Source organism: Ochotona princeps, chromosome 27, assembly GCF_030435755.1.
Source record: "Ochotona princeps isolate mOchPri1 chromosome 27, mOchPri1.hap1, whole genome shotgun sequence".
NCBI classification, from domain to species: Eukaryota; Metazoa; Chordata; class Mammalia; order Lagomorpha; family Ochotonidae; genus Ochotona; species Ochotona princeps.
Genome location: NC_080858.1, coordinates 24,022,991 through 24,050,299, shown reverse-complemented (window position 1 = coordinate 24,050,299; position 27,309 = coordinate 24,022,991). Strand labels below are relative to the sequence as shown.

At 43.3% G+C, this 27,309-nt stretch overlaps 1 protein-coding gene across 13 annotated transcripts in view; it reads left to right on the top strand.

Annotated features, from left to right (window-relative positions):
• The window catches only part of KIF21A (kinesin family member 21A), a 121,215-nt gene extending 94,828 nt beyond the window's left edge, over positions 1–26,387 (top strand). For 2 of the 13 annotated variants that reach the window (XM_058655857.1, XM_058655859.1), the window contains 17 exons: positions 89–190; positions 1,315–1,480; positions 1,963–1,983; positions 4,892–4,952; positions 5,275–5,329; positions 6,020–6,234; positions 8,506–8,613; positions 9,884–10,012; positions 12,109–12,147; positions 12,793–12,807; positions 15,959–16,095; positions 17,165–17,345; positions 18,102–18,266; positions 18,931–19,048; positions 19,855–20,025; positions 21,238–21,437; positions 25,939–26,387. In XM_058655857.1, coding sequence (XP_058511840.1) covers positions 89–190; positions 1,315–1,480; positions 1,963–1,983; positions 4,892–4,952; positions 5,275–5,329; positions 6,020–6,234; positions 8,506–8,613; positions 9,884–10,012; positions 12,109–12,147; positions 12,793–12,807; positions 15,959–16,095; positions 17,165–17,345; positions 18,102–18,266; positions 18,931–19,048; positions 19,855–20,025; positions 21,238–21,437; positions 25,939–26,032 — 1,977 coding nt within the window. In that variant the 3' untranslated portion in view covers positions 26,033–26,387. The remainder of the gene's footprint in view (positions 1–88; positions 191–1,314; positions 1,481–1,962; positions 1,984–4,891; positions 4,953–5,274; positions 5,330–6,019; positions 6,235–8,505; positions 8,614–9,883; positions 10,013–12,108; positions 12,148–12,792; positions 12,808–15,958; positions 16,096–17,164; positions 17,346–18,101; positions 18,267–18,930; positions 19,049–19,854; positions 20,026–21,237; positions 21,438–25,938) is intronic. The other 11 variants (XM_058655866.1, XM_058655865.1, XM_058655861.1 and 8 more) reach the window with 8 other exon arrangements.
• The last annotated feature ends 922 nt before the right edge of the window (positions 26,388–27,309 follow it).

Genomic DNA, 27,309 nt, shown 5'->3' with positions numbered 1-27,309 from the left:
CTCTGCTAATAACATGAGATGGGCGTTTGTCTTCTCTTCAGATTAATTCAGTTCAAGTTTTGATGCTGGTTACATTGGTTTCATGCAGGAGGAAGGTGAGGCGCTGGATGTCACCGCAGTCATTAATGCTTGCACACTCACGGAAGCCCGGTATCTTCTAGATCACTTCCTGTCCATGGGCGTCAATAAGGTGAGTGCTAAATGTACTGAGTGTTGCTGGAAACCCAGGTTTTGGTGAATTTCTTGTGCTTCTGTTTGTTTTTGTCCTGTAACATTTCTCTGAGTAATAAGCAAGAAGACTTTTCTTCCTTTTGCCCTTCTTAAGAATTCAGAAAAACTAGCAATATTTAGATCAATTTCATCAGCCTGTCATTTATTATACTTGGCATTAGAACAGACAACTTAAGAAATAATTTTCCTTTTTCAATAGCAAAAGAAATTTTAAAAATTCTCACGATGCAAACAAATTCGATATCATAAGTGTTCTAATACTGATCTTCTATAACTCAGAAAGAAAAAAGTAGTTGTTCTACCCTCCTCTTTTGACTGTAAATGCTGTGAACTGTCACCAGTAAGTAACTTCTGTCCAAATGCTAGTGATGGTAATGACTTCTAACTCACTTTACTTGCTTGTTGGGACTGTGTTGGATCTCTCATGTTCTCTCACTGACCCCTCATTATGCACCTGCCACATGTACTCATATCGTTTTGCATGTGAGAAACCGAGGTAGAGGAACGTGACAGCTTGGAAGGATGACTTGTCTCAAGATCACTAAGCTGGTTAGTGGGGGAGCTGGGATAAGTAAAGGTTAGTTTAATGCCCAAGCCCGTACATCAAGTGCATTTGCTGTTGTCTATCTGATGTCAAAATGCGTATATTATATACATTTTCCAGTGAATGCAGTCTTGGTGTGGTAGGTTCTGTTTTGTATGACCTAAGACAATTTGTTCTTTTTTTTTTTTTTTTTTTAAAGATTTATTCATTTTATTATAGCCAGATATACAGAGAGGAGGAGAGACAGAGAGGAAGATCTTCCATCCGATGATTCACTCCCCAAGTGAGCCGCAACGGGCCGATGCGCACCGATCCGAAGCCGGGAATCTGGAACCTCTTCCGGGTCTCCCACGTGGGTGCAGTGTCCCAAAGCATTGGGTCGTCCTCTCCTGCTTTCCCAGGCCGCAAGCAGGGAGCTGGATGGGAAGTGGAGCTGCCGGGATTAGAACCGGCGCCCATCTGGGATCCCGGGGCTTTCAAGGCGAGGACTTTAGCCGCTAGGCCACGCCGCCGGGCCCGACAATTTGTTCTTATTACAGGGTCTTCAGGCTGCTCAGAAAGAGGCTCAAATTAAAGTACTTGAAGGTCGACTCAAGCAAACTGAAATAACCAGCGCTACACAGAACCAGCTGTTATTCCACATGTTGAAAGAGAAAGCAGAATTAAATCCTGAGCTGGATGCTTTGCTAGGCCATGCTTTACAAGGTAACTTGGGGTCAGTTTTGGTTGGACGACTTGCATGGTAGCTTCGGTTTTTGAACATGCCATCCTTGACCTTGTTGCTCTATGGCTTGAGTGGCTAGATGCCGTACCTTGTCATGCTTTTAATAAAGATGCTTTCGTCATTGTGCATGTATATTTAAATCTGTGGGGGAGTCATTGTTATTCCAAGAAATGATGACCAACTAAAAAGTTGTTTCCAACATTATGAAACAGTAATTTTTGTAAATAAGGAAGATTAAATAATTTTCTGAGTTGGTTATTTAAATTACTTATTAACCAAGCTTCATTACCTTACTCTGCGTATCTAACGTCCTTAAAAAAGAAATTTATAAAAAGTGTTTGCTATGGCATCTATTCTATGTATCTTTTAAATGGTACATAATCTTGTTTATGTGGAAGTTTTTAACATTGAATCTGTTTTGATTAGTATTGCTTTTTGTTTCCTTTTTGCTGTTATTACACAGATCTAGATAGCATACCATCAGGTAAGTATGTTTAGCTTTCTGTGTATCCTACAGCTGCATGAATTACTAATTGTTCATGTACACTAATTGTGGTATATCTTATGTCTAAGATTTTTTTTTTATTGGCAGCCAACTGATGTTTGCATGGTCTTTCGTGAAATGTATCCCAGCCACAAACATACTAAGTCTTTTGTCTGTATTAAACATTCCTGGTTTAAAATTCGTAGATATTTAAAGAAGTATGTTTTAGTTAATTGTCTCCTTTATTATTTGAGCTCCAGCAGCAGCTCCAGTTTCATAAGCCCTCCAACTTCTTTGTCTTTCTGATAGGAAAAATATGGAATATGTGCTACTTTTGCATTTTCCAGTGCACCTGTTAACTTGCACCTATTGGTTTAACCTCACAAATAACTTTCTTTTGTACGTATCTTTCTTTGGCATATATTTGTCTCCAGCAACTGTTGCTTAGATTCTCTTGGATTCTTTATGTTTGTAAAATTAGGCACCTGGTTTTTAATATTGCAAATTGAATTGAAATGTCCATGGTATTTTGTTTGGAGTTTGAGACCGTGTCTCTGCATAGCCTTTTCAAGTGAGGAGCAGCTGTGTGGACTGTTTTTCGAGGTCCTGGCTCTTCCTCCCCGCTCTACAGCTGTGAGGTGGGCTCCATGCACTGCCTGCTTTAGTGCTTGCACTCGCAGGGTGAGGGGGATCAGGGAGATCTTGTCCTGTCTCTCAGTCCACTTACATGATCCAGATGTCATCCTAAATGGTGATTTTGGAGCAGTGTATTTTAAACTAAACTTGTGTCAAAATGTTTTTGCCCTTTGTTACACAGAAAGTCCTGAGTTTTCCAAATGCTTCTAAATGAGAGGAAAGTAGTTGAAAGATTCAGTGCAATGATCTATGAGTCTACATGCATTTTATTATTTTAACTATTATTTATTTACTTTCGAGAGAGAGAGAGAAAGCAGTGAACAGAGATATTCCATCCTCTGGTTCTCTCCTCAAATAATCACCTTAACTAGTGTATGAGGCTGAGCCCCGCGGCACAGAACCCAGCTTGGGTCTCCCGTGTGAGTGGCAGAGAACCAAGTACTTGGATCAGCACCTGCTGCCTCCCACGGTGCACATTAGCAGGAGGCCACGTAGGGAGTGTACAAGAGAGTCAAACCCGGGCACTCTGAAACAGGACGTGGGTGCCTCACACAGCTGCTCACAGCTGCGCCAAATGCCCAGCTGTGCATCTATTCCCAATATTAGGAAGCTGAACAAGCAGAAGAAATGACCTCTTTGATTTTTTTTTAGATGCTTGCACTATATCTTAATATCAGAATAGCATTTCTTTGAGACTAGCTGCAGAGTATAGATATAGAATGTGATTATCCTAAGGCGCTTAAGCCACTGTATTGTGTGAATGGAGCCAGCAAGCAAGTTGGTGCTGAGGAGCCGTAAGGGTGACATAGAAGGGCAGAATTCCAGGCTGGAGGCACAGCCAGGGCCGCGCCTGATGCCACCAACTTGCACTTTGGTAACACTTTACAATATCTGTATTACCTTCTTCTTGTTCCCTGCCTCTGTTGGAGTCCCAAAGGTTACCCCTCTTGTGGCCGATTTTCCAGAATACTCACTGGTCTTGGCATAAGCTTTCTTCATGGCCAGAGACTGGGGAGAGCACTGTGGGGAGCACACAGCTGGCTCACACAGCTGGTCTGTAGTGATCCGTGTGCAGGCTCCCACACGTGTGCACCAGGTCTGTGCCAGGCAAGTCTGTTGGGCTTTCAGGATGGTCATGTTAAGTACCTTCTGCTTAGCACCTTCTGGAAGGTATGCAGGAGTGCAGCAGAGGCATTGCATTAGCACAGCCCGTGTCAAGTGAGCAGCCTTTGTAGTTAACTCCGACTGGGGACACTCTGGGAGCCAAGTGCGCACAAGTCAGCCAAAGGTAGTCACCTCATGTGACATAAAATTACAAATTCCAAGGGGAAGAATCTTATATATTTTAAACTAATATATGTGTTAGTTTTAAACTAATATATGTGTTAGTTTAAAATATGTAGTAATATATGTATCAGTTTAAAATATGTAGATTTATTATCACAATATTATTTTTAGTTTGGTGAAATGGTTTTACAATCAAATGTATGCATTTTAAAATTCTGCACCTGTTTTAGGGGCTTGCTGACATTTTAAATAGTTTATTTTCCTAGGCCAGCATTGTTTCATTGATTTCTTACTGATTTTATGTGTCTGACTGCCCTGCCCCATCTCGTAGTCTGCTACAGTTGTTTGGAAGTAGTGTGGTTGACTTGTGCTAGTTTATAGAACCGTTGCATGCCAACCTGTTGTTCTTGTCTTCTGTGTCCGTGTGAATGAGCTGCATGCTGACATGTGACTTCCGAGTACCTTCACACACATTCTCTCTGCTTGAGGCCGAATTAACAAGCTGAGTGCTTAAGTAAGTTGGCATAACTGGCAAAGTGTAACAAGTGTCTTTACTCTTACCCAGTAGTGCTAACGATGGCCAACTCCATGGATGGAGTTCATGTAGCATTTATTTTGAACTTGTGTTTCTAACTCATGGACCTTGTGGGTTTACCTGGTGCCACATGAATACCCGAGTCTGACAGAACGTGCCTAGACGTTGATACCTATTCAAGTCCATACATGATCTCACTCTCGTCCCATGAATGCTTTCTTCTGTGTTCCGCCATTCAAACTCAGGGGTTTCCTATTTTGAACGTATTTTTTCTCAGCCCAGGAGTTTCCTAGAGACACTGTTCTGTGGTTCTATTTTGGTTCAGCGGCTGACACCCAAGTGCCCAGACTGAGACAGACAGCTGCTGATTTCGGTAGCAAAGGGGTTGCGGTCTCCATGACGTGTGAATGATGCCTCTATTTTGGACTGTCTTTTTTTTTCTTGTTTTAGAAAATGCAGAGGATAGTACCGATGAGGATGCACCTTTGCACAGCCCAGGATCGGAAGGAAGGTGAGCAGGTACAGCTTGTCTCTGCGATGTGTGTAGTGTTTCGATGCAGTCGGAGCACACAGTGGCCACAAGGCAGTGCTTAACGGGCAGCAGCAGAAACAGTAAGCTGGAAACCCGCCTCAGCCATGTTTGGCACGCGTACATTTTAAAGTACAACCACCAGGGTAATTAGGGAAGAAAAATGAATGATTTTAATGTACTCACTTTGATTCTGAATATTGTCTGTATTTTTTATGGAAATAGCACATGTTTTCCATAATTGCAAGCCTAGAAGGCCCCGGTTTTCTGTCATGGTTCTCAATTAGCCTTCCTTTGTGTGCAGCACGCTGTCCTCAGACCTCATGAAGCTGTGTGGGGAAGTGAAGCCGAAGAACAAGGTAAGCACCATGGAAGATGTGGGCAGGTGGGCAGGTGGGCATCAGGAGGATGTGGGCAGGTGGGCAGGTGGGCATCAGGAGGATGTGGGCAGGTGGGCAGGTGGGCATCAGGAGGGAAGGATCCCCGCAATAGAAAATAAAATGTAAAAAATTAACGTGAATGCATGGGAAACATCAGAAGTTAGGTGAACGTCCTGTAACTAACTTTTGGTTTAATATCTTTCTTCTTGTCTTGTACATTTCCTTCCTTGCTTGCTTTGTTTCAGTATGGTGTATTAGAGGCAGGGTAGCACGGTACTATTGGAGGCAGATGCCTCACTTTGGGTTTGGCCTCACCATTGGCCAGATGTGTGACCCTGCACAGACTCGTTACTTCGCTTCTCAGAGCCTCAATTTCCTCCTTCAGGAATGTGGATAATGACATTACCCGTCTGTGCCCATGGAATAAAGTGTTTAGGACAGTACCAAACACATAAGTGCCCTGGACTGTTGGCTGTTACTGCACCCTGGGAAGGGCTTACCTGGCTATAGCCCTGCCTTTTCACTCTCCCACGTGCTGGGTTTGACATTTGCTAGAAAAAGACACACTAAGTATTTTTTCCTGTTTCAGCTCGTATGAATCTCTGTTCTCTCATCAAGTTCCAAGCAGAAGTCTCCTCCTGATGGCTTTTCCTTCCCTTCTCTGCCTAGGCCCGAAGGAGGACCACCACTCAGATGGAGTTGCTGTATGCAGATAGCAGTGAGCTAGCTTCAGACACTAGCACGGGCGGTGCCCCCTTGCCAGGCCCTCTCTCGCGTGTTGCCGAAGGGCAGGAGGCTGGCGTGACTGCCGAGACAAGTGGCGCTTGTGCTGGGGAGAAAGAGCCTGCTCCCGCAGCGGGCTTGCCTGCTAAGATAGGCGGGATGTAAGTCTGACGCAGCTGCACTAACGCCCTTCCTGTTGCCTTGTATTGTTCATTTTGAATATGCATGTTGCTAATTGCTTATTTCTATTTTTTTAATGTGCAAATAAGATTTCTGATTTTCCAGATAATTTCTGTTAGACGTTATCTCCCTAAATTTTTTGGAGATTTGAAATAACTTGAGATTTTTCTGTTATTTTCCATTTAGTCATCTTAGTGAAAGAGCTCTGTCTTATCTCTTAGTTTTAGGATCATTCTTCAGGCTTTCATTAAAGATGAGTTACAAATTATAAATAAAACCTGTTTAGAAGCACTGGAGTTAAGGTTAGACCTGCAAAAGCTTTATCTACAAACAGAAGCTTCAAAGACTCATAATTTATTCTAAACTTACCCATGTCCTTCTGCTAAAAGCCTGGTCAGAATAGTATCTCTTTGCTAAGAAAGAGAAAGAAATGCCAATCATAGACAATACACTTTGAACTTTCTTAATTCTTTACCCAGTAGCATGTTGCATGTCTCAGATGGGCATCTGCATAAAATATTTTTTTTTGCTTTTAGAGACTTGAAGGAGGGAAATTCTCTCTTCTATCTTTAGTAATCTGAACAAAAAAAGTTTAAGCTTTTTTTTTTTTTTGAAGCTTCATTAATTTTTTTAGGACAAGGAAAGATTTCCCTACTTTCACACACACATATACACACACACACATGTATATGCCCTGTATGGTTTTATAGTTATTGCAAAGATCAGTGATTCACCAGTGAAGATTTTAAATGACTTTTTTCACACTAACCTTCTATATAATCCTGTGACTGATTTATGGAATGACTATCTCTGCATTGAAGAATATTGCTCCTAAAAGCAGCAAACATTACAAATAATATATAACAACAAACCTTCCACCCTTGGACATCTGTTCCCCACGCTGTTCTTTTTAAAATGAGGATATAGTTATCTTCCATGGAGTAATTCCATTTGCTGCCTGTGGAGCCAAATTCACTGTTCTAATGGCAGAACTTTCTTGCATGTGCTTGAGGTGACTAAACCGTTGGATTTGCTGCTAGAGCTGGCTGATGGAGGCCGCTGTGGCTTCAGTGCATCTCTGGTGAGAGGAGATAGAAGTCTGGGGATGAAGGTAGTGGTAGAGAGCAGGACGGCTGTTGGGAGCCCGCGTGTATTTAACACGTAGTCTGGCGGATGCTAGAGACTTTTGGAAACTTCAAGATTAAGTCTGTGACCTGGAATCCAGAATCAGGTAATATCTTCTTTTTGCCTTTTTTCACTAAAAAAAAATAATAAAAGTATCCTTCGATACAGGTTGTAGGGGATACCTTTTGGATTCTATTACTTTGTATGCTTTAAGTTTTCATAAATACAGATACTGCTGTTCTTTCCAAATTGGCCAGTTGGTCATAGACGTTGTATGTAGTGACTGGTCAGTCATGACTGCATGGCTTCTATTTCATGAAGTCAAAATGTACTTAGCAAATATTTTATAAAAATAGTCCTCAGAAACTAAATAATGCAGTTCTAAAATGTGCTCTCCTCTCTCAAATCACGTGCATGAAGTTTAAACTACATTCAGTTTTCACTGATTTTTTTTAGTTTTCAACCCACTCTGCAAACGTGCCTTTAAGTTTCTTTGTATTTCTTTCCGTTTTGTTAATATATTTAGTAAAGTGTAGTAAAGATTCATTGTTTTTTCTGTTAATGATTATTATCATTTTACATAAATCATAGTCTTGAAGTTTTAATTACATAGCAACCATTCAGCAACTAAAACTTAGAAGGCAGAGATACTTTTATTACTGAAGTGCACATAGATACTGATTAATCTGTGAATACTAAAAAAGAAAAATAACTGTGTTTTTGTGATTGCCTGTGATACTGTCCTGTGAATGTCTAAATATTAATTGCTTAGATTTCATTGTTTCTTGTAGTCTTATTCTTGATATTATAGTAATTTTTCTTACAAAACTATAAAGATAATTTTCTTCAACTGAAATAGTTTGCTATGAAACATATGCAAATGTATTTAAAATAAAACGTTTTTGTAGCTATCTGAAGTGTAACATGATGTTTACTTTTGAAGATAACAAAGTTCATGAACCTTTAATGAGTGACAATTAAAAAGTTCGTACGTCGAACTTCCATCAACTAAAAATAACTCGATTTCCTCTCCTAGTCTTAGTTTTTGCTACTGAAGTAACAATCTTTTCAGTAAATTTATATATTCAAAACTGTGTAATTAAATGGTTCTTTTTTTTCTATTTTAGTTCCAGACAGTCTTCTCTATCAGAAAAAAGAGTCCCAGAGCCTTCCCCTGTCACGAGGAGGAAGGCGTACGAGAAAGCAGAAAAACCGACGGCGAAGGAGCAAAAGCTGTAAGTTGCTGCAGTCGGCCTGCCCTTGGTAGGAAGGCGGCTGTACTGAACGCTGAAGGAGCAGGGTGCAGTGAGTGTGAGGGCCAGCCTGGCCCTGTGGCCATGACCGAGCTGCCTTCTGTAGACAGTCACGTCAGCTGTTGGCTCGGCCATGTCGTCTTCTAACTTCCTCAGTCACTCACAGATTGGAAAATAGCTGAGCCCTTAGTCCCAGTCCTGTCCCGCGGAGACTTTTCCATTCTGTAGGTGTCACTGAAACGGTTAATACACAACTGCAGTGAGGCTTGCTTAATCTAGACTTCAAATGGTCTTCCGTGGAGACTTGACATTCTTTGAAATTAATTAATTTGAAATGAATCAGTGCCATTCGATAAGGCTGACATTGACTTCAGGCCTTGGAGTGACTGGTAAGCTGCCCGCAGGGAACCCGAGGTGTGCGAGTTGGGCCATTTTCTTGCTGTCCTCCTCACTTGTTCCATCCGCACGTTTTGTGAGGGGCAGCTGACCGCGCAGCAGCTCCGGGCACTTAACTTGCCAACCCCGCTACCCCGCCCCTGCCCCAGCACCAGCGGCCTTCCTCCCTTCCACCCACCGGGAGCCTGGGCCAGGCCGGCCTCATGCCTGTGCTTGACTTCCATACCAGGCCACATGCAAAGACTGGCACCGTGAAGCTCTTCAGCATCAGTGTTAAAACCTGTGTCAGTGTGTCGTCTGCCCTCAGTGGACAGTCGAACCCTGTCTCTTCCTGGCAGGGAGGGATCTTTTCCAGTGTCCTTGCTTTTAGGGTCTGCAGGTGTGATTTGCCTGTTTGCATTGAGTCTAATGTGTCGAGGGCAGTTAGAAAATAGAGGCGCAGGCAGCCAAATAGACAGTCGCCCTTAAGCTCACTGCAGTGACTTGTTTGTGTGTAAAAGCAGCAACTTGGCCTCAACTCTGAGATTTGCAGTTAGGGGTTTGTCCTGTTTTGTTTATGCTGATGTTGGATGTCAGGGTGCAGAATCCTTTCCTGAGTGCCCTCCTGTGGCCACCGTAACAGTAGCTGGGAGGGAAGATAGTTGAACTCGCTCTGAGAGCACTGTATTTTACAAAAAAAAGAAAGAAAGAAAGAAAAAGAAAAAGAAACAGAGGAAAGGAATGAAGGGTCGGAGGGAAGGAAGGAAGGAAGGAAGGTCTCCAGTGAAAAGCTTTTCCAAAGCGCACGTTTCCCGTAGTATCCCTACGACTTTAACCGCTGAAAGTTGCCCCACTTACTATTCTTTTTCTCTTGTAGCTCAGATTCTGGAACTTCCGAGGCTAGTCTTTCACCTCCTTCCTCCCCACCAAGCCGGCCCCGTAACGAGCTGAATGTTTTTAATCGTCTTACTGTTTCTCAGGGAAACACAGCAGTTCAGCAGGATAAGTAAGTCGCTGCGGAATGAACCGACCATGTACCCCAACGTTCTGACCCTTCTGGGACAGTTAGCCACGTCCCGCCTCCGGTGGGAGATGAGCTCTCTGACCTGTCAACTCTTGCCATGTCTTATGTATTTGTCCAATGGAAAGCCACCTTGGAGCCCAAATTAGAGAACATTATTCTCCTGCTGAACATCATTCCCTGCTGTAGATCCGCACTGCTCCACCTTCTGCACCTGTCTTGCCTTTTCTTGTACATGTCTGCAAACCCTTTAAGACTGCTTCACGTGTAAATGTCTAGTGATGCTTCAGCCAGCCTCTGATCCGGGTGGCCTGAGTCGAGAAGAAGCAGATTGTTCTTCTTTTCATGGATCAAACAAGGGTGATCGTTGCATGTGCCACATGTTATTGTCACTGGGTGGTTCTGGAGAAATCCAGCCACAAAAGGGCAGTCATGCGACCTTGGAAGGAAATGTTTCTGGGTGGAGGGAGGACCTGGAGTGAGTTGGAGGGGAACAGAGGTTAGAGACATGGGGAAAGCGTAGTTTGCATTGAAGGTCAAGTGAAAAAATACCCCACATTGAGCCAGAATCTCTTCTGCAAGAATTCTTTACTAACAATACTGTCTCAAGGTGATTTGCTAACAGAGACTTGTCTGCTTGGGTCTGGAGCATTAACACCGCAGGTGAAGGTGCTTGCTTGCTTGCCTGGCGTCCCCACCTCCCAGGTTTGTTCTCTGCATACGCCAGGGGCTCTGGAAGTGACCGGTTTGTTGAAGAGCTGTTGGTATTTTAGAGGAAGCTCTGTGGCTCTGTCAGCTTACAGACACACCATGATTTTGCAAGAATGTTTAGTCTGCTTAGTTAGCGGTTCCTTAGTAGGCTTTCACATAGTTTCCTTTAAATCAACTTAGGTAAATATTTCTTAAACAAATACAGTCTTAAATATTACAATTTCTTTCATCCATTGAGAAAAGTAGCACATTAGGGATGCCCTTGGAGATATCCTTGGGACGTGATGAAGGAATTGCTGGATTTTCATTTACAGTAGGCTACGTTCTGTCTGTCCTGATAACCTTGATATCTGATGATAGTTCTGTGTTCTCTGCTGAAATATTTTATGAATTCCCAACAACTCAACGCTGGTGTCGTCTCTGAGCAGCTAAAATATGGAGTAGCTGGCTGCAGTTGGAGTAACTGGCTATACTTGGAGTAGCTGGCTACACTTGGAGTAGCTGGAAGCCCTGCATTTCAGAACCTGCCCTGTCATTCTCCAGGGCCACCTTTTGAGATCACCACGCTTCGCTCATCTGGTGTGACCATCACCCACGGTTCCTGGTCACATTCTGGTCCAGCACACCCATCCTCATTCTCCCCGGGTTTTCACAGCAGCCACACTCACTGCTAGCCACACTCACTGCCAGTGTTAGGGGCTGCAGAGCAAGGCAAGCAGCTTATTACCTGCTTCTAAATTCCACTGAAACCCCCCAATCCTCAGAATACCCCCCAAAACTTCATGGAAATGGGATTTAAAAGATACATTTAGTTTAGTACACAACATTTTTTAAATCCTTGCTTTTTTTTTTTTTCTTCAGCCCTTACTTTCCATGAGCTAGTTGAAGAGCCTTGTGTGGCTAAGGCATTCCCTAGTCAAACAACTTTGAGTTTTTGACATAAGTTAAAACCCAAGGGTTATTAGAAATTTGATTTTCTTTCCATACAAACATATTGTTTGTGCAACATCCAGTTTAGAGTTTAAGTCTCAGGGATAGCTGTCGCAGTGAATAACATCCATTGATAGTCACTGGAATTCTAGTACTAGTCAAACTGATAAGGACACGTGTTCTTGCAGTTAGTTTAGAAACGGATCCCTAGTTGACAGTCCCGCCTCCCCCACCAAGGTCTCAATAGGAAGTAATAGAACCTTTTTTTTTAAAACCTGGCTAGAGTTGCTCTGCGGGACAAATAGAGAAGCAACTCACAATGAAGTGAATGTTTGCTGTGTGTTCTGTTATTCATCTGTTGATTTCCAGTCTAAAGTCACTGCCGTTGCCTGTTGACACCTGTATTCTTTCTGTTCTTAATTCTAACTCTTTCGCTGTAGGTCTGATGAAAGTGACTCCTCTCTGTCCGAAGTACACAGGTACCTTCTTGCTACCTTTCCGACATTCTGCGTTTTGTGAATGTTCTGGAATGCCTTGCTAGCAGATCTAAGCAAGTTTCAGTTGTCTTGCATGCCTGGTTTGTTATAAGCTTTGTAAATGTACTAATATTTAAGAAGACTTATGATCCTACCTCGCAGATAAGTACTGGGAGAATTTTTTTATATGATACCTTAAAAATGTGGTATGTTTGCTTTCTATGTTTCATGTTTTCTTTATAAGAAACTGAGTCTTACAAATGTTGGTTCCAAGAAAATTGGCCTCTCAGTGATTAAAGATTTCTATGATTTCAAAGTGTAAGAGGCAGATAAGATAATTTTCTCTTGGGTTAGTGATTTGAAATTTAAAAAAAATGCCATAAATAAGATGTGCTAGCAAAAAAAAGGGTACTATTGTACCACTTAAATTAGAAGAAGAAATAAAAAGTAAAGAAACCTTTAAAATTATGATGTTTTTACCGATAGATGCAGTTTTTAAAAGATAACAGTGTTCTGTGTTTTTCATGCCCTGGATTTGGGGAGGCCCTTAATTTCTGTCTCTCTCACTCCCTCTCCCCGCTTCTCATTTTGTCTCTTGCTCTCCGTGTATGTCTTTCCCTTGTTTTGTGACCACTTTGCTGAGCTCAGCAGATCCTCCAGAAGGTAGGCAGGGGAGTGGGGGGAGGGGGTTAGTCTCAGTCAGACTGGTGATCCTGGACTAGCTGGCATGGGACAAAAAGAAGTGTTGGTTCCCCATCCCATCAGGTCTGCTGCGCTTCTAAAGCTTTTTGTAAAAAGTATTATTTAAGGTATGAATGGATTAAGTGTAATAGAGAAAGAAATGTTATGGGTGTATGCTTCCAACATCTGTATTTTTCTACTATCCTTGTTGTAAGGTAATCTATATAAAATAATAATTCTAATACTATGAATGTCTGAGAACATTTGAAGTATGTGAGTAGTAGAATATTCTATTTAATATTGAGAAAACTAGGCAGTTCAAGGTTATTGACATTCCTAAGGATAAAGAAGAGGCATGCTACTGTCTAGGAATTAACTGTGTCATACACAGGTCTCTGGAGGCAGATGGAATACCTTACTAATGTGACAGGCCTTGGCATGAGTGAATTGTGCTGAATCTTACATCAACGGGGGGCGGGGGGCGTTTTATACACTTAGGATAAAGCTGATGACCCATCCAAAGAAAATCTTTTGGAGACCCAGAATGACAGATCTGAAAAGGCTGGGCAGTTGTTTTTTAAAGATGCTTTGTATCTTAAATATCCATCAGAAGCAGTTCTTCTGCTGTTACATCCATCCCCCCCTCTTTATAACAGGCCTTTTGGGGGATGCCCATGCATCCATTTATCTGTTTGTAGAGAGACCGCAACACTACTGTCAATGGAACCTTCTCCACCTGAAGCAGTATTTGCAATGTGGTGGCTGCAGCTCCTCAGGGTGGATCATCCATCTCCAGGGTCAGAATAGCAGAATCAGACTTTTGGGGGGTGTTGCTCCCAGTTAAGCTTCAGTCTGGATAAATTGTCAATTTGTAAACAATGTCCTCATCTTAGATTTCAGGAATCTCCAGTTGACAGATATATGCTAATACTGACAGCACAGTTGCACGACAGAGATAATTGTGCCTGGCGTCCCTCCTTGAGATTAGATACTCCCTTTACTATTGCAGTCACCGGTATCAGACCCTGCATAGAAAGGTTTTTCTTTTTCTTTTTTGAGCCTAAATGTACCTTCCTGAAGTTTCTGCTCATTAGTTTTTCCCCTAGCGCTTTGTGGATATACCAGATTTAACCAAACACCTTGTATTGTTTGTCGTGCAACCATCCTATTACTATGCTGATGTATCCTTTCTGCAATGGATTTTTTAATCAGCTCAGTAGTTTCAGTTTATTGTATTTTCCTTATAGAGTCTATAGCTCCCTAATTTTGCTTCTATTGTTTTGGAAAACAGTGTTTTCTATGTTTTCAATGTTCTTGAAGTGTGGCCTGTGGAACTAAAATCCATTACAAATGAGGCTTTTCAAGTCTACCTCCTGAAAAGCTGCTTCTGTTGAGCAAGTCATCAATAGTGTTGGTAGAGGAACCATAAATGTTTAATCCACTGATCTTATTTTCAGTAACACGATCCATCAGTTCAGTAAACTTGGCTTCTGTTGAGTTTGTTTTCTACCAAGAGCATTCTGTTTTAGAATCTGGCTTAGATTTTAAATTTTGATTGATGATTATTTGTAGTGGTAAGTACATGAAACAAATGAATATTTCAGATTGCACGATCCAGTGTTCAGCTCCTTGGGCTGTGCACTGAGTCAGCTTGCAAGGGAAGGAGTGATCAGATACTGTGGATGTTCCTAACTGGCAGAGAGGCCCGGGCGTTTTGCTGTGACTCTAGTCACATGTGGAACCATGTCGGTTCCTGACTTTCCCATTTAACCCTGGACTTACACCTGAAAGCTTGCAGTATTGGCTTTGGTGGAATGAGCATCTATTTCGAATAGGACACGACTCACCCCATGTTGCCTGCCTGTGGTCTCTGCAGAGAACCTTCCAGTGCCACTGATAAGCTCACGAGATTTCTTGAGGAGCATCATTTATTTCCAAGTGTTTATGATGGGTTTCTGACTTCCTCCCCTGTGATTTAGGAAGCTCACGTTTCCTCCTGCTTTTTGGACAATCTGTTCCGTATGTTTTGTTCCCATTGGCCAGCCTGGTGATTTCTTACAGTGCCAACAAGGAATTTTCCTCTCCTGTGGCACACGCTTCCAAAACCTCATGATAATAATAATTTAAAAACAAATGACCCAAGTACTTGAAGGAGTAAGTCTCCATGTTCAGCTCCAGCTTAACTTGCACCACATTTCTGTGTAATTATTTCTGCCCCTTGCCTGTGGAAGATGGTTGTTTTTTGTCGAGAAGATGGAAACGAAACTGTTTTGTGCTATCCTTAAGTTTGCTCTCATGTTCTGCCACCTGTCTCGTAACGGACACATCTTAATATGATTTTTCTTTCTGCTTTGAGTTAAAAGATATATTTGGCCAATACCTTTATCATATCGTAATCCATTCTTACATGTAGCCTTTCCAACACATTTTCTTTTGTCCTTTAGTATAAGGGTAATGCTTTAATACTCTTTATAGTTCCAAATTGCGTAGTCAAGTGGTATGACGCAGAAACTTCTTAAATACCAAATTTCAGAGAGCTCTCTGAAGTGTTTCAATGTTGTTTAAAATTCCCATTGTTTTTTTAGATGTTCCTAAATTTTCTTTAAGTTTTAAACCTTGAACAATTCCCCCTTTAAAATTTCTATTGACGCTATCACTCCTGTCTTTACTTTTTGTTTGGAAAGCGTGTTTGCAGCGTTGGGAGTGTATGTTCTGTTTTCTCCAGCATGCCTCCTCTGACCTGAAGTCGCGCTGTGGCGTGACCCTGAACCACGTCTTGCACTTGCTCGTTGCTGTTTCTCCCGTTTGTCAGCATTCAGGACACTGGCACAGCTCCCAGTATGGCTGCATGAAACTTTGCAGCGATGGGATTGCTCCTAAGAAAACAAGTCTGATCCGAGGCTTTGCTCTTTGGGGGCTGCTGAGCTGGCAGATGTCTGATGCATGCCTCCAGCATCCTAATTAGTGTTCACACTTTATCCTTTTGCTTAAAAAGAGGCGAGCGGGCTGTCAATCTTCTCACTAATTACTTACAAAGATTTCTTAAGGTCAGGGAATAGAATTAACCGGGTCTTGGTGTATTGTTAATCCAAGTGGATCTTCATTTTGTTTTCTCTCCTCTTTTTCACTTCAGGGGCATAATTAACCCGTTCCCCACGTCGAAAGGAGTGCGTGCCTGCCCCCTGCAGTGTGTTCACATCGCTGAAGGGCACACGAAGGCTGTGCTGTGTGTGGATGCCACTGATGACCTTCTGTTCACTGGATCCAAAGGTGCAGATAGCTTTCAACAGACCCTGAGAAATGTATGCTGTTTGTGCCCAGTGTAGGAATCTGACTGGTTTACCCTCTGAATGATATAAAATTTTAAAATCATTGCATAATTAGAAAGAAAGTAAAACTTCTTTCAGTGTTTTGTGAATGCAGTGCTGAGAGAACACACCTCCCTTCAGTTCTTGGGCGCCCCTGGGTGCCAGGTCCTGCACTGTGCACTGCAGCTTATACATATGCAAATTTTTACAAGGCCAGTGAAATGTCCTCTGTGGTAAAGAGAGTGAGGTGGATGGAACCAGTGTCACAGACGGTGGCAGGCACTGTACAGACCTATCTCCCTGGTTTGCACAGTGATTCCAGTGAATTGCGTATTACAGCCTCATTTTAAAGATGAACAGGCTCAAGCTCGAAGAATTAGTATCAGAAACGCACGTTTTCTCGTCTGCAGTGTGACACCCCTAACCCCTTGGTACAATTCCAACCAAGTTGGGACTTTGATGTGGAGAATAATAGCAAGCAATTCAATTGAAAAGCAATCTGCTTCAAACTTTTGTAATGATTGACATTAAATTTATTTCTTCAGGATGATTAGATATTCAACATGTTACAAAAACACATAATAGAGGCATTTCGTGGTTGTGTTTTTTGTTCAAAAATGAAAACACGGTCCATCAGACCCCGGAGCAGAAGGGTACATGAGCGTGGAGGGTTGTAAGGAGGGTGGAGAGCCACACCAGTGGTCTCTAGAGGTGAACGTGGGATGCCCACTTTACGTTCAAGACAGTGGGATTCAAGAGTCTTTCATAAGACCGTTGAAAATGTCACCCCATTGTTAGTTTCATGTCATGTAATAAATGCACGTAATATCCCTTGATTTTCTTCTCATCTTTATGTGCACCTTGCCCTTGAATGTGCTTCAAGGGTCAAGGGTAAAGTTGGATGCCTGTTGTTGGTTAACTAGATCCTGATTATTTTCTTCCCTGGATAAGTACGTTGTTTGAATAATTTTTATTGCTTAGACAACCTAATGTGGCTCATTTTAGTGGTCTTTCCTGTGTCTTTGTTTTAGATCGAACTTGTAAAGTGTGGAATCTAGTGACTGGACAGGAGATAATGTCCCTGGCAGGCCATCCCAACAATGTCATCTCTGTAAAGTACTGTAATTACACCAGTCTGGTCTTCACTGTGTCAACATCTTATATTAAGGTGTGGGATATCAGAGACTCCGCAAAGTGCATCCGGACGCTGACGTGAGTAACTCAGCAAAAGCATAATGAGCAGTGGCTGTAAGCCACTGAAATGGCCCCCAATGTTTTTCATCAAGAAAAGCAGTTATTTACACAGGGTGGCCATTTGGCTAGAAGTTAGGACACCTGCATGCCCTGTTGGAGTGCCTGTCTCCATCTTCCAGCCACTGCATGTCCTGGGAGTCAGCCATGCCAGCCAAGCAGGTGATTCCTTGCCACCCTTGATCAAGTTCCCTGTCCCAGCTTCAGTCTGGCCCAACTGTGAATGTTGTAGCCATTTGGGGAGTGAAGCAGTACATGGGAGCTCTTTCTTTTACTTTCAAATAAATCAATAAATGATGATTTTTTTCAAGGCTGTTTTTATACATAAAAGGAATATTGGTAAGCATCACTGCAGGGGGCTTCTGGATGAGCAGGAGAACCAGTGGCAGAGCTGACTGTGTTATCTGCCCAGTTTGTCTCTGTGTCACTGAATCTTCTGTGAATGCTGTGTTAGTCACCCTTAGTTCACAGACTGGAATTTCTAGCATTGTAGTAGGTGTTCACAGAAAGATTGTCCTGTCCATTGGTAAGTTCACTTATTCACCCAACACAGGTTCATACATGCCGACCCTGTGTTGGTATTGTGCGCTGTGCCTGCAGTGACAGATGTGGTTCCAGTTGTTACCCACAGCCAGTTTTCCTAGGAATCGAGTGAATCCCTGACTGAGCTCATGCCTGCTCTTGCTTGACTTGTGCTGCTGTATTCTGTGTCTGCAGGTCTTCCGGTCAAGTGACCCTCGGGGACGCTTGTTCAGCCAGTACCAGCCGGACCGTCGCGATCCCTTCTGGAGAGAACCAGATCAACCAGATCGCACTGAACCCCACTGGCACCTTCCTCTACGCAGCTTCTGGAAACGCCGTCAGAATGTGGGATCTTAAAAGGTAGAACAGCTAAGAAAATGTTCTCTTGCCTAGGGTAGGTTTGATGTTATTCTTTCTCATGTGCTCACGTACTCATGTGTGTGACAACCCAGAAGTTATTGGAAAATCATACCTTGAATCTAACTGATGGAATGCAGCACCTGTTTCCTGATGCATGTGTACAGTTGTACATGTGCATATGAGACACATGCGTAGGTGTGAAAAATGTGTGTAATGAACAGATAATCTCACTTTGTCCATATGTTTGTTGATTTTATAAATACATCAATGGAATAGTTGTTTAACTCGAATTCCAAATTGAGCCTGGTAACATCAGTTGTATGTCTGTCATGTGCTCACACATTGAACAGATTGAAACTTCCCTGTTCTTAGGTTGGAGTTACAATTAGCCTGTATTGGTTTCTCAGACCTTTGCTGTTTTGTTTACTATCCAAATAGCATCAGTCAGCTTCGCAATCATTCAGTGAGGCCTCAGTGCCGGTTTCCATCATCGCATGTATGTGTTTAACTGTTCTTTGATTTTAATTTGAATGGAGTTTCATAGTTTTCAATAAAAAAAGAAGTGAATAATTTTAAGAAGGACTCTATATTCCTTATGCTGGGATTGTATTTGCTATGCTTAGAAACAGTTTCAATCAAAATAATTTTTTCTTCCAATTTAAAGGTTTCAGTCCACAGGAAAGTTAACGGGACACCTGGGCCCTGTTATGTGCTTGACTGTTGATCAGATCTCCAGTGGGCAAGATCTCATCATCACTGGATCCAAGGACCATTACATCAAAGTACGTAAAATAGAACATTAACTTCTGTTTACCTGTGAAACAATAGGTTGAACGTGCCAAGGCTTGTCTGGACCCTTTTCTCTTCATCTGTTTGTGTGTGTGTGTATAGTGTAGGCTTTATTGGTTCTTCCTAATTTTTTCTTCATTTATCATTGCTGAATTTATTGTCATCTTATTCCGTCAAGTATTTTCATTTTTTTCTAGGAAGTAGGTTGTAAGGCATTCTAAAGATCTTTTAACTTTGTCTTCCAACCTGTCCTCATGCCTCTATCTTTTCTGCTGAAGATATTTAAGATCTTCAGAATTTTAGCAGCTAGCTTGAGGAGAGATGCTACTCCATCCTCTGTGTTGTCCTTGTCAGGTTAACTTGGCTGAGGTACTTGGTACAGCAGGCGAAGTCGCTGCTTTTGACACTGGCCTCCCACCTTGGAATCCAAGTTAGAGCCCTTGCAGCTTTGCTTCTGGTGCAGCTGTGTGCAGCTGGGAGAGCACCAGGACTTGGGCCTCTGCCACTCCGGTGGGAAACTCTGGTGGAATTCATGGGTTCACCCTGACCCGCCTGAGCTTTTGCAGTCTTTTTCGGAAATCAACCAGTGAATGGAAGGTCTCTCCCCGTCTCTTCCTTTCTTCGTCACTTTGCCTTTCAAGTAAATAAAATCTTAACAAAACATGCTTAATGTAAACACCAAAAAGAAATCACGTTGGATTCCCACGTGGCTGTCTCCGTGTATCCTTGACTGTGCCCGTGTAGCTGCCTGTTTGTAACTGAAGTTACAAACTTCAGAGTTTGCTTTCTGCTGCTTCAGATGTTCGACGTGACCGAAGGAGCTCTGGGCACTGTGAGTCCCACTCACAACTTTGAGCCGCCTCATTACGACGGCATCGAAGCGCTCACCATTCAAGGGGACAACCTCTTCAGCGGATCCAGAGACAATGGGATCAAGAAGTGGGACTTGGCCCAGAAAGACCTTCTGCAGGTAAGACACACCTCTTCCTGGTGGGCGGCAGGCATTTCACCACCGCTCAGTACCTCTGGAGCAGGGCTGGGCGAGCTTCTGTGCATCTTTTAATTTTGGAAGATAATTTAAGGGCTGTTTCATTATCAAGTGCCCCATCGCAAACAGTCAGGTTTTGATAATAACACCCACAAGCTCAGAGCAGAATAGACGCTGATAAGAGCTGAAGCATCGAGTTTCTCATACACGTTTTAAATAAGATCAGCCTTGTTGTACAGATAAGTTGCAGTTTCTCCCTTTTATATATACCAATGCAAGTGTACCGCATCTGGATAAAGTCAGGAGTATGTGAGGAGGTTTTTCATCTCAAAGAGCATGTTCATGCTGACAAGTCCAGCAGAAGGTCATTGAACAGCTGTGTGTGTAAACTCGAATACTGGTGCTTTTTCCTTACCAGGGGCAGAACTCAAGAATAGATGAAAACGTTGTCATTTGCAACCTTTCTCTTATGAGTGTATGCCTAGGCACACATTTGCATGCCTTGGATACATCCAGCAAATGAAAAACAAATGAACAGGAAGCATGGGTATTAGTGGCAAGATCCTGCCACCCGCGGCGTGCGGCTGCATTCTGCTCCGTTTTGTACACATGCATTCATGATTTTGATTTTATGTTGAGCATATGATTATCTTCATAAAATATAGTTCTGTATTCAGATCCAACGAATGTTCACCCTGAAAAATAAAGATTGCCTCTGATCGTCTGACCAAAAAATGCACAGATCTAAGATGGCTCAAGACAGTGGTTCAAGTTCATGATTTAAGAAGTGGGGTTTCTACCTTTTGTTCCAGCTTGTAGTTCCCACATGTGTTTAACTGAATGCTTCCTGCTCAATGGAGAGAGATCCTGCAGGATGGCGAGCTGTTTGCTGTCAGAAAAGAAGATGCGAAGTGTGAAGATTCTGTGAACTTTGTTAGATTCTGCAAATCAGTAACTTGACAGGCCTTCAGGACTGAGAGCAGGGACCAAAGTAGGCAACTTGCAGAGCTAAGCATAGATTTATTTGTTCAAGTCGTTGAATGATTGCATAGAAAATGAAGTTCCGCAACCTTTAGGCCATTCGTTGTTCAAATTTTTGAGCCTTATCAATGAAGATGTTTGTAACTGTTTTGGTGTGAAGATGTCTGGGTTAGAAGGCCCCATTTCAGCAACAGCTTCTCTTTTTTCTTCCAGCAAGTTCCAAATGCACACAAGGACTGGGTCTGTGCACTGGGCATGGTGCCCGGCCACCCGGTTCTGCTCAGCGGCTGCAGAGGAGGTGTGCTGAAACTGTGGAATGTGGATACGTTTGCACCTGTGGCCGAGATGAAGGGACATGACAGCCCCATTAACGCCATCTGTGTTAACTCGACCCATGTCTTCACTGCAGCTGAGTACGTGTTTCCTGTGGAAGTGTTCTCTGTGTTGCTTGCCTGTGTTCAGGTTTAACAGATATTGTTAAGCTGTCTACATTGAGAAAAACTTAAGGCATTACAGATTCTTGTGTTCTTGTGTCACCTGCGTGTCTGCTTTGTGGTGTTTGCCGTGAGTGGTGGCTTTAAGCCCCTAGGTTATATGGCTTGCCATGGAGCATCTGCTGCCAAGCGTTTGGGTAATAAATTTAATTTTTAAAGATGATTTTGTTTATTTTTATTGGAAATTCAGACTTACAGAGAGAATGAGAAATAGAAAGAGCTTCCATCTGCTGGTTCACTCCCCAAGTGGCTGCAATGGCCGGAGCTGAGCCGATCCTAAGTCAAGAGCCAGGAGCTTCTTCGTGGTTTCCCATGTAACTGCAGGGTCCCAAGGCCCTGGGTGGTGCTCTACTGCTTTCCTAGGCCACAAGCGGGGAGCTGGGAGAGACGTAGAGCAGCTGGCATGCAAACCAGTGCCTAAATGGGATTCTGGTACATGCAAGGCGAGGACTTTAGCCAATAGGCTACCATGCCAGGCCCAATGATTTTTAACTTTTAAAATGGAATTCATACATGGGTAATTCCTGAAGTTCTTTTAGAAAGATGACAAACTCACCATTCTTCATTCTTTTTAACAAACTGTTAAAAATGCAAACAACAAGGTTAAGGTTTCACGCTGTTGTACAGTGGGTTAAACCACCATTTGTGATGCTGGCATCCAGAATCAGTGTGCAGAGTTCCAATCTAAGTCCAGCTGCTCTGCTTCTAATCCAGCTCCCTGTTAATATGCCTGAGAACCAGCAGACAGTGGCCCTGGTACCCATTTGTGAGACCCAGTTGGAGTTCCTGGGTTCTGGCCTCAACCTGGCCAAGCAGTGGCCATTACAAGCATTTGGGGAGTGATCCAGTGAATGGAAGATTGACCTATTTCACTTTCTCTCTGTCTCATTCTCTTCCGCTCTCTTTATCCTTCGACTCTCCCTCCTGCTTTGCCTCTCTGCTTCTCTCTCTACCGCTCTGCCTTTCGAATGAATGAATACATGTAAAAAGAAAAAGAAGTCTCTCTTTCACGCTTTCTTTAAAGCCCACTTATCTACTCATCCGGCCTGCTTCCCCCTCAGCAGTGAGGATTGACTCATTTGCTTTGCATTTGTCTTTCACAATGAATCTTCCATGTGCTCGGCACCATTCCAGCATCTTGGGAATACAGCCGTGAATAAGAGAGCCAAACCCTAGGCTTTATTCTAATGAGTTCAGAATGTTATGTGGTGGCAGGTGCAGTAGAGGGAAATGAAACAGGGCAGAATGAGAGGGGACGTTGACATAGTAGGGTGGTGAGGTAAGGCCTCCATGGGGAAGTGACCTTCAAGAAGGGATTGAAGTGGTGACCCTAACAATGACATGATATGATGTAAGTCCCTTGGAAAGAGCAGCACGTTCATTTTAATGTGAGACATTGGTCTTGTTCAAGTAAAATGTAATTTGTAGTCTTAAAAGATCTGCATGTTTCATTTGTGAACCTGTTATGTTACTTAATTTAATTTAAGGAGCACTTCAATTCCATCTGTCTCAAATGCATGAATATCCTGATTTAATTTTGAAGTCTCTTTTTCGTTTTTTGTGTCATTTCTTGCTATTTATGTTGTTGCCTTTAAATCTCCGTTTTCATTAGATGTTGTATGTTTCTAAGATACATCAAGGCCAATTTATTTTGTTTTTCTGAGATGTTTACCTTTAGTGGCTTATTGGTGGTGTTTTTAAAAGGTTTATTTGAAATGTAGAGTTAGAGAGAGAGAGATCTGCGGAGTCACTCTCCAAGGCTGTAATGGCCAGGGTTGAGTCGGGTTGACGAGAGGAGCTTCACTGGATCTCCCACATGGGTAGAGGGGTGCAGGCACTTGGATAATCTTTGGCTGCTGTCCCAGGCACATCAGGAGGGAGCCAGATCGGAAGAAGAGCAGCCGGGCCTGGCACTGGATATGGTTGCTATGGGTAGCAGCTTGGTTTGCTGTGCCACAACCCTGACTCTGACTGTAGAAATTGAGTATTACCCTTGTTGCTCCCTTTTACAGTGGAAAAACTGAGGCCCTTTAGAGCCAGGAGTTCTTGTATAATAATTCCAGCTTAGATCTGGTGTCATTGGCTGACTTTTTTTTTTTTTTTTTTTATTGGTCACATTTTCTCTACTTATTTTCACATCAAGTTATTATTTTGTTATTCTTCTTTCATGTCAAGTTACTTATTTTGTTGGAGGTTGAACTTTACTGTTTTGAATATCTGTCTTTTCATGTTCCCTTAAGTGTCGGGGTTTGTTAACTTGCTAGTGTGGTTTGGTATCATTGGTTTTTCTGCCCTCAGATACTTGTTTTTTTTTGAAAGGCAGAGTTACAGGGAGAGAAGAGGGACAGAGACAGAGATGTCTTCCATCTACTGGTTCACTCCGCAAACGGCTTCCATGGCCAGGGCTGGGTTGGGCTGGGCCGGGCTGGGCCGGGCTGAAGGCAGGACCCTAGAACTCCATTTAGGTCTTCCATGTGGGTGGCATAGGTGCCAACACTGCTCATGTTCTGCTGCTCCCTGGGTGCCTCAGCAGGGAGCTGGAGTGGGAGGGAAGCTAGAATTCAAACTGAGACTCACAGGGGATGCACGCATCACCACCAGTGGCTTAACTCACCATGCTATAGCACCAATGCCCAATTGCATCCTTTTGGGATTTGTTGTCATGCCTGGTGAGGCAGGCCCTGGGTCCCTTTAATCCAGGACTTTGCTGGCTCTTTGCCTAAGGTTAACTCCTCTCAGATTCCTGCTGTGTCTCCCTGTTTGTGGGTTTCCTCTTGCTGGGAAGGATGGAGTGCATAGGAGAGGGTGTGGGGTTTTTTCTAGTTTTTAAAATTTTGTTAGGGGCTGGCATTGTACAGTGGGTGAAGCCACCATGTGCAGTGCTAACATCTCACATCAGTACTGGCTTGAGTCCCTTCTGTTCCACTTTCTTTTCCTTTACAGAGTCATTTTAGTGAAAAGGCATATTTACAGAGAGGAGAAATAGAAAGATGTTTCATCCACTGTTTTATTCCTCAAATGCCTGCAACAACTGGAGCCGATTTGAAGCCAGGAGCCTCTTCTGGGTCTCCCGTGCTGGTGCAGGGTCCCAAGGCTTTGGACCATGTTCTACTGGGTCTCCCATGCAGGTGCAGGGTCCCAAGGCTTTGGACCATCATCCACTGCTTTCCCAGGTCATATACAGGGAGCTGGATGGGAAGTGAAGCAGCCGGAACGTAAACTGGCTCCAATATGGGATGCTGGCACTTGCAGGTGAAGGATTAGCCAGTTGAGCCATTGCATTGGCTCTTGTACTTTCAATCCAGTCTCCTGCAAAGGTACTGGGAAAACATCATAGAATCACCCAGGTATGTGGGCCCCTACACCTACATGAAAAACCTTTAATAAGCTCCTGGCTCCTGGGTTCAGAGCAGCCCATTTCTGACCTGTGCTTCTGTCTGGGGAGTGAAGCATTAGGCGGAACAGCTCAGTCTTTCTTTCCCTCTCTGTAACTATGCCTTTCAGATAAAGAAGTCTTTTATTGTTGTTATTGTTTTAATCTCAAGTGTTCAGGGGAGTGTGTGGCACACAGCAGACGGTCAGCATGTGTCGAGCACATGAGTGAATCTAGGGGCTCTGAAGGGTGGAGGACTTCACATACCTGCTGTGAACATGTGTGTGCTGTTTTGGGGTGCTGAGCAGGTGGCTGATCCATCGCAAGGCATGCGTTCCAGTGAGCTCTGCTGTGCTGCCGTGAGCTCTGCTGTGCTGCCGTGAGCTCTGCTGTGCCGCCGTGGGTACCGAGCCCTCCTCCCTGGAGGATATGTGTGTTCTGCAAGGTGGTGTTTCTCAGTAGCCTCCTGCTTTCCTGTGCACTTGCTGATTTTACCCAAGGATGGTGGTTCCTGACAGTTGTCTATTTCACCAATTCCCTGGCAACTGTGCCTAGTCCCCAACCTGCCGAGAGGCCTCACTGTGGGCTGTTGGGCCTGAAGATGTCTGACCCTGTGCCCATTGTCTCAGTTTTCTGAAACAGTCCAGGCCCAGAGATGAGAGAGGATGGTCTGAGGCCTCCTCTGCCCTGGGTTCCGAGCTGGTCTCAGTAGCTGACTTTCTCACTTGGCCTCAGTTTGCTCCTTGGTGGTACCCATGTCTGTAGTGGCAGTTGAAGGGGGAAATGCTTGCTAGTGTGGACAGCTGAGTCCCATTGTCTGTACCTGTAAACCTGGTAACGAGGGAGCGTCCTGCTGTGATGGGCAGGTGACAAGGGGCGTCCTTGCTGTGATGTGTGGGCGCCCCCTCCACTTAGGCCGACTGTGTGTGTACTTGGCTCATCTAAAGGCCGATTCAGAACATTCTTCAGTGACAGGTCATTCTAGAACTGATGTCCTTGCCTTGCGGCCTCTGCTCACATGCCCCCTTTTAACTCTCTGTTTTCTAGTGATCGAACCGTGAGACTTTGGAAGGCTCGCAATTTGCAAGATGGCCAAATTTCTGACACAGGAGATCTGGGAGAAGATATTGCCAGTAATTAAACGTGGATGAAGATAAGTCATGAGCTGAATACTGTGACACACTATCTATGTTCTTTGTGGAAATTCTGTCCTGTATTTATTAGGCAAAAACTCACGAGTGGGAGTAACTGGAAAATGTATCTGACTCCAGCTGCTGAATAGGAGTGGTATTCTAATAAAACCGTCTGCCACCTGTGTATTCAATGTCAGTATCTAGCAGTACATATGTATCCTACAATTGGTTTTCTGCTTGATTTGCACTTCTATTGTGGCTGGATTTTTGTGCCTAGCTATATATATATATAAAAAATCTCCCAAGTTATCTGAATTCTAAAGACGCTGCCTTTGTGGTGATCAGAAAATGCACCTGGAATACAGCCCACATCCCCGGCAATGCGTTCGTGCAGTCTGCCCGTGATTGACGTGGTAAACCCCTTGGCGACATTAGTCATGCTGCCATCTGCTCGTCAGCCATCGATAGCAGTTCAGAGAAGGTTCCCAAATTTCAAAGCTGCTTCACATCCTGGTAAAGAAGACAATAAGGGGCATATGATCAATGCTTTTCTGTAAAAAGGCATTGACCTTGAACTACTAAGGAAGACTGTCTCGTGGTCTCCGTGTTCAGTGTTGGCATTGCCTTGTATTGACCAAAGCTTTGCAGCTCTGCTGTCTGTCTGCTGTGCTCAGGACTCAGACCCGATCACACGGTTGTTTGGGTAGTGCTGTGTGTGCGTTCTGTGATGGGAAGCTTTCTGACGTCCTAACAGAAATATATTTTGATCTATTTTCCTATGGAGTTGTTTCTATTATCACTTATTCGTTTCTTTTTTTATTTAATGGTAGTATTTCTTCCCTCATTACCTACTTTTTTTATATGCTGCTAAATATATTTTAAACACACTATGTTTGCAGACCGTGGTAGCTGTGATGAATATTATTACGAGTGGTGAGAGAAGCTCTGTACATAGGTAGGTTGTAAAGACAGATTCCTGTGTTTGCCTGTATGAATTTTTCAATGCTGTAGATTGCGTTTTGCAAAAGGATATGTAATTCTCTGTCTGCTGAGAGTATTAATTTGTAAATTCTGCCAGTTTAAGTTTTTAATGTAGCAAGTATAACATTTGAACATATTGTCTTATTCATTTTTCCCCTGAAAATATATGCTTGTAAATGAAGGCTTAGCTAGTGCTTAAATAAACATGTTACCATGAATTAGTTCCACTCTGTTGTTGTTTTGGTCATTGTCAGCGATGGCCAGGGCGGGGAGCCCTTGGGTGCGATCCGGTCAGGCAGCCAGT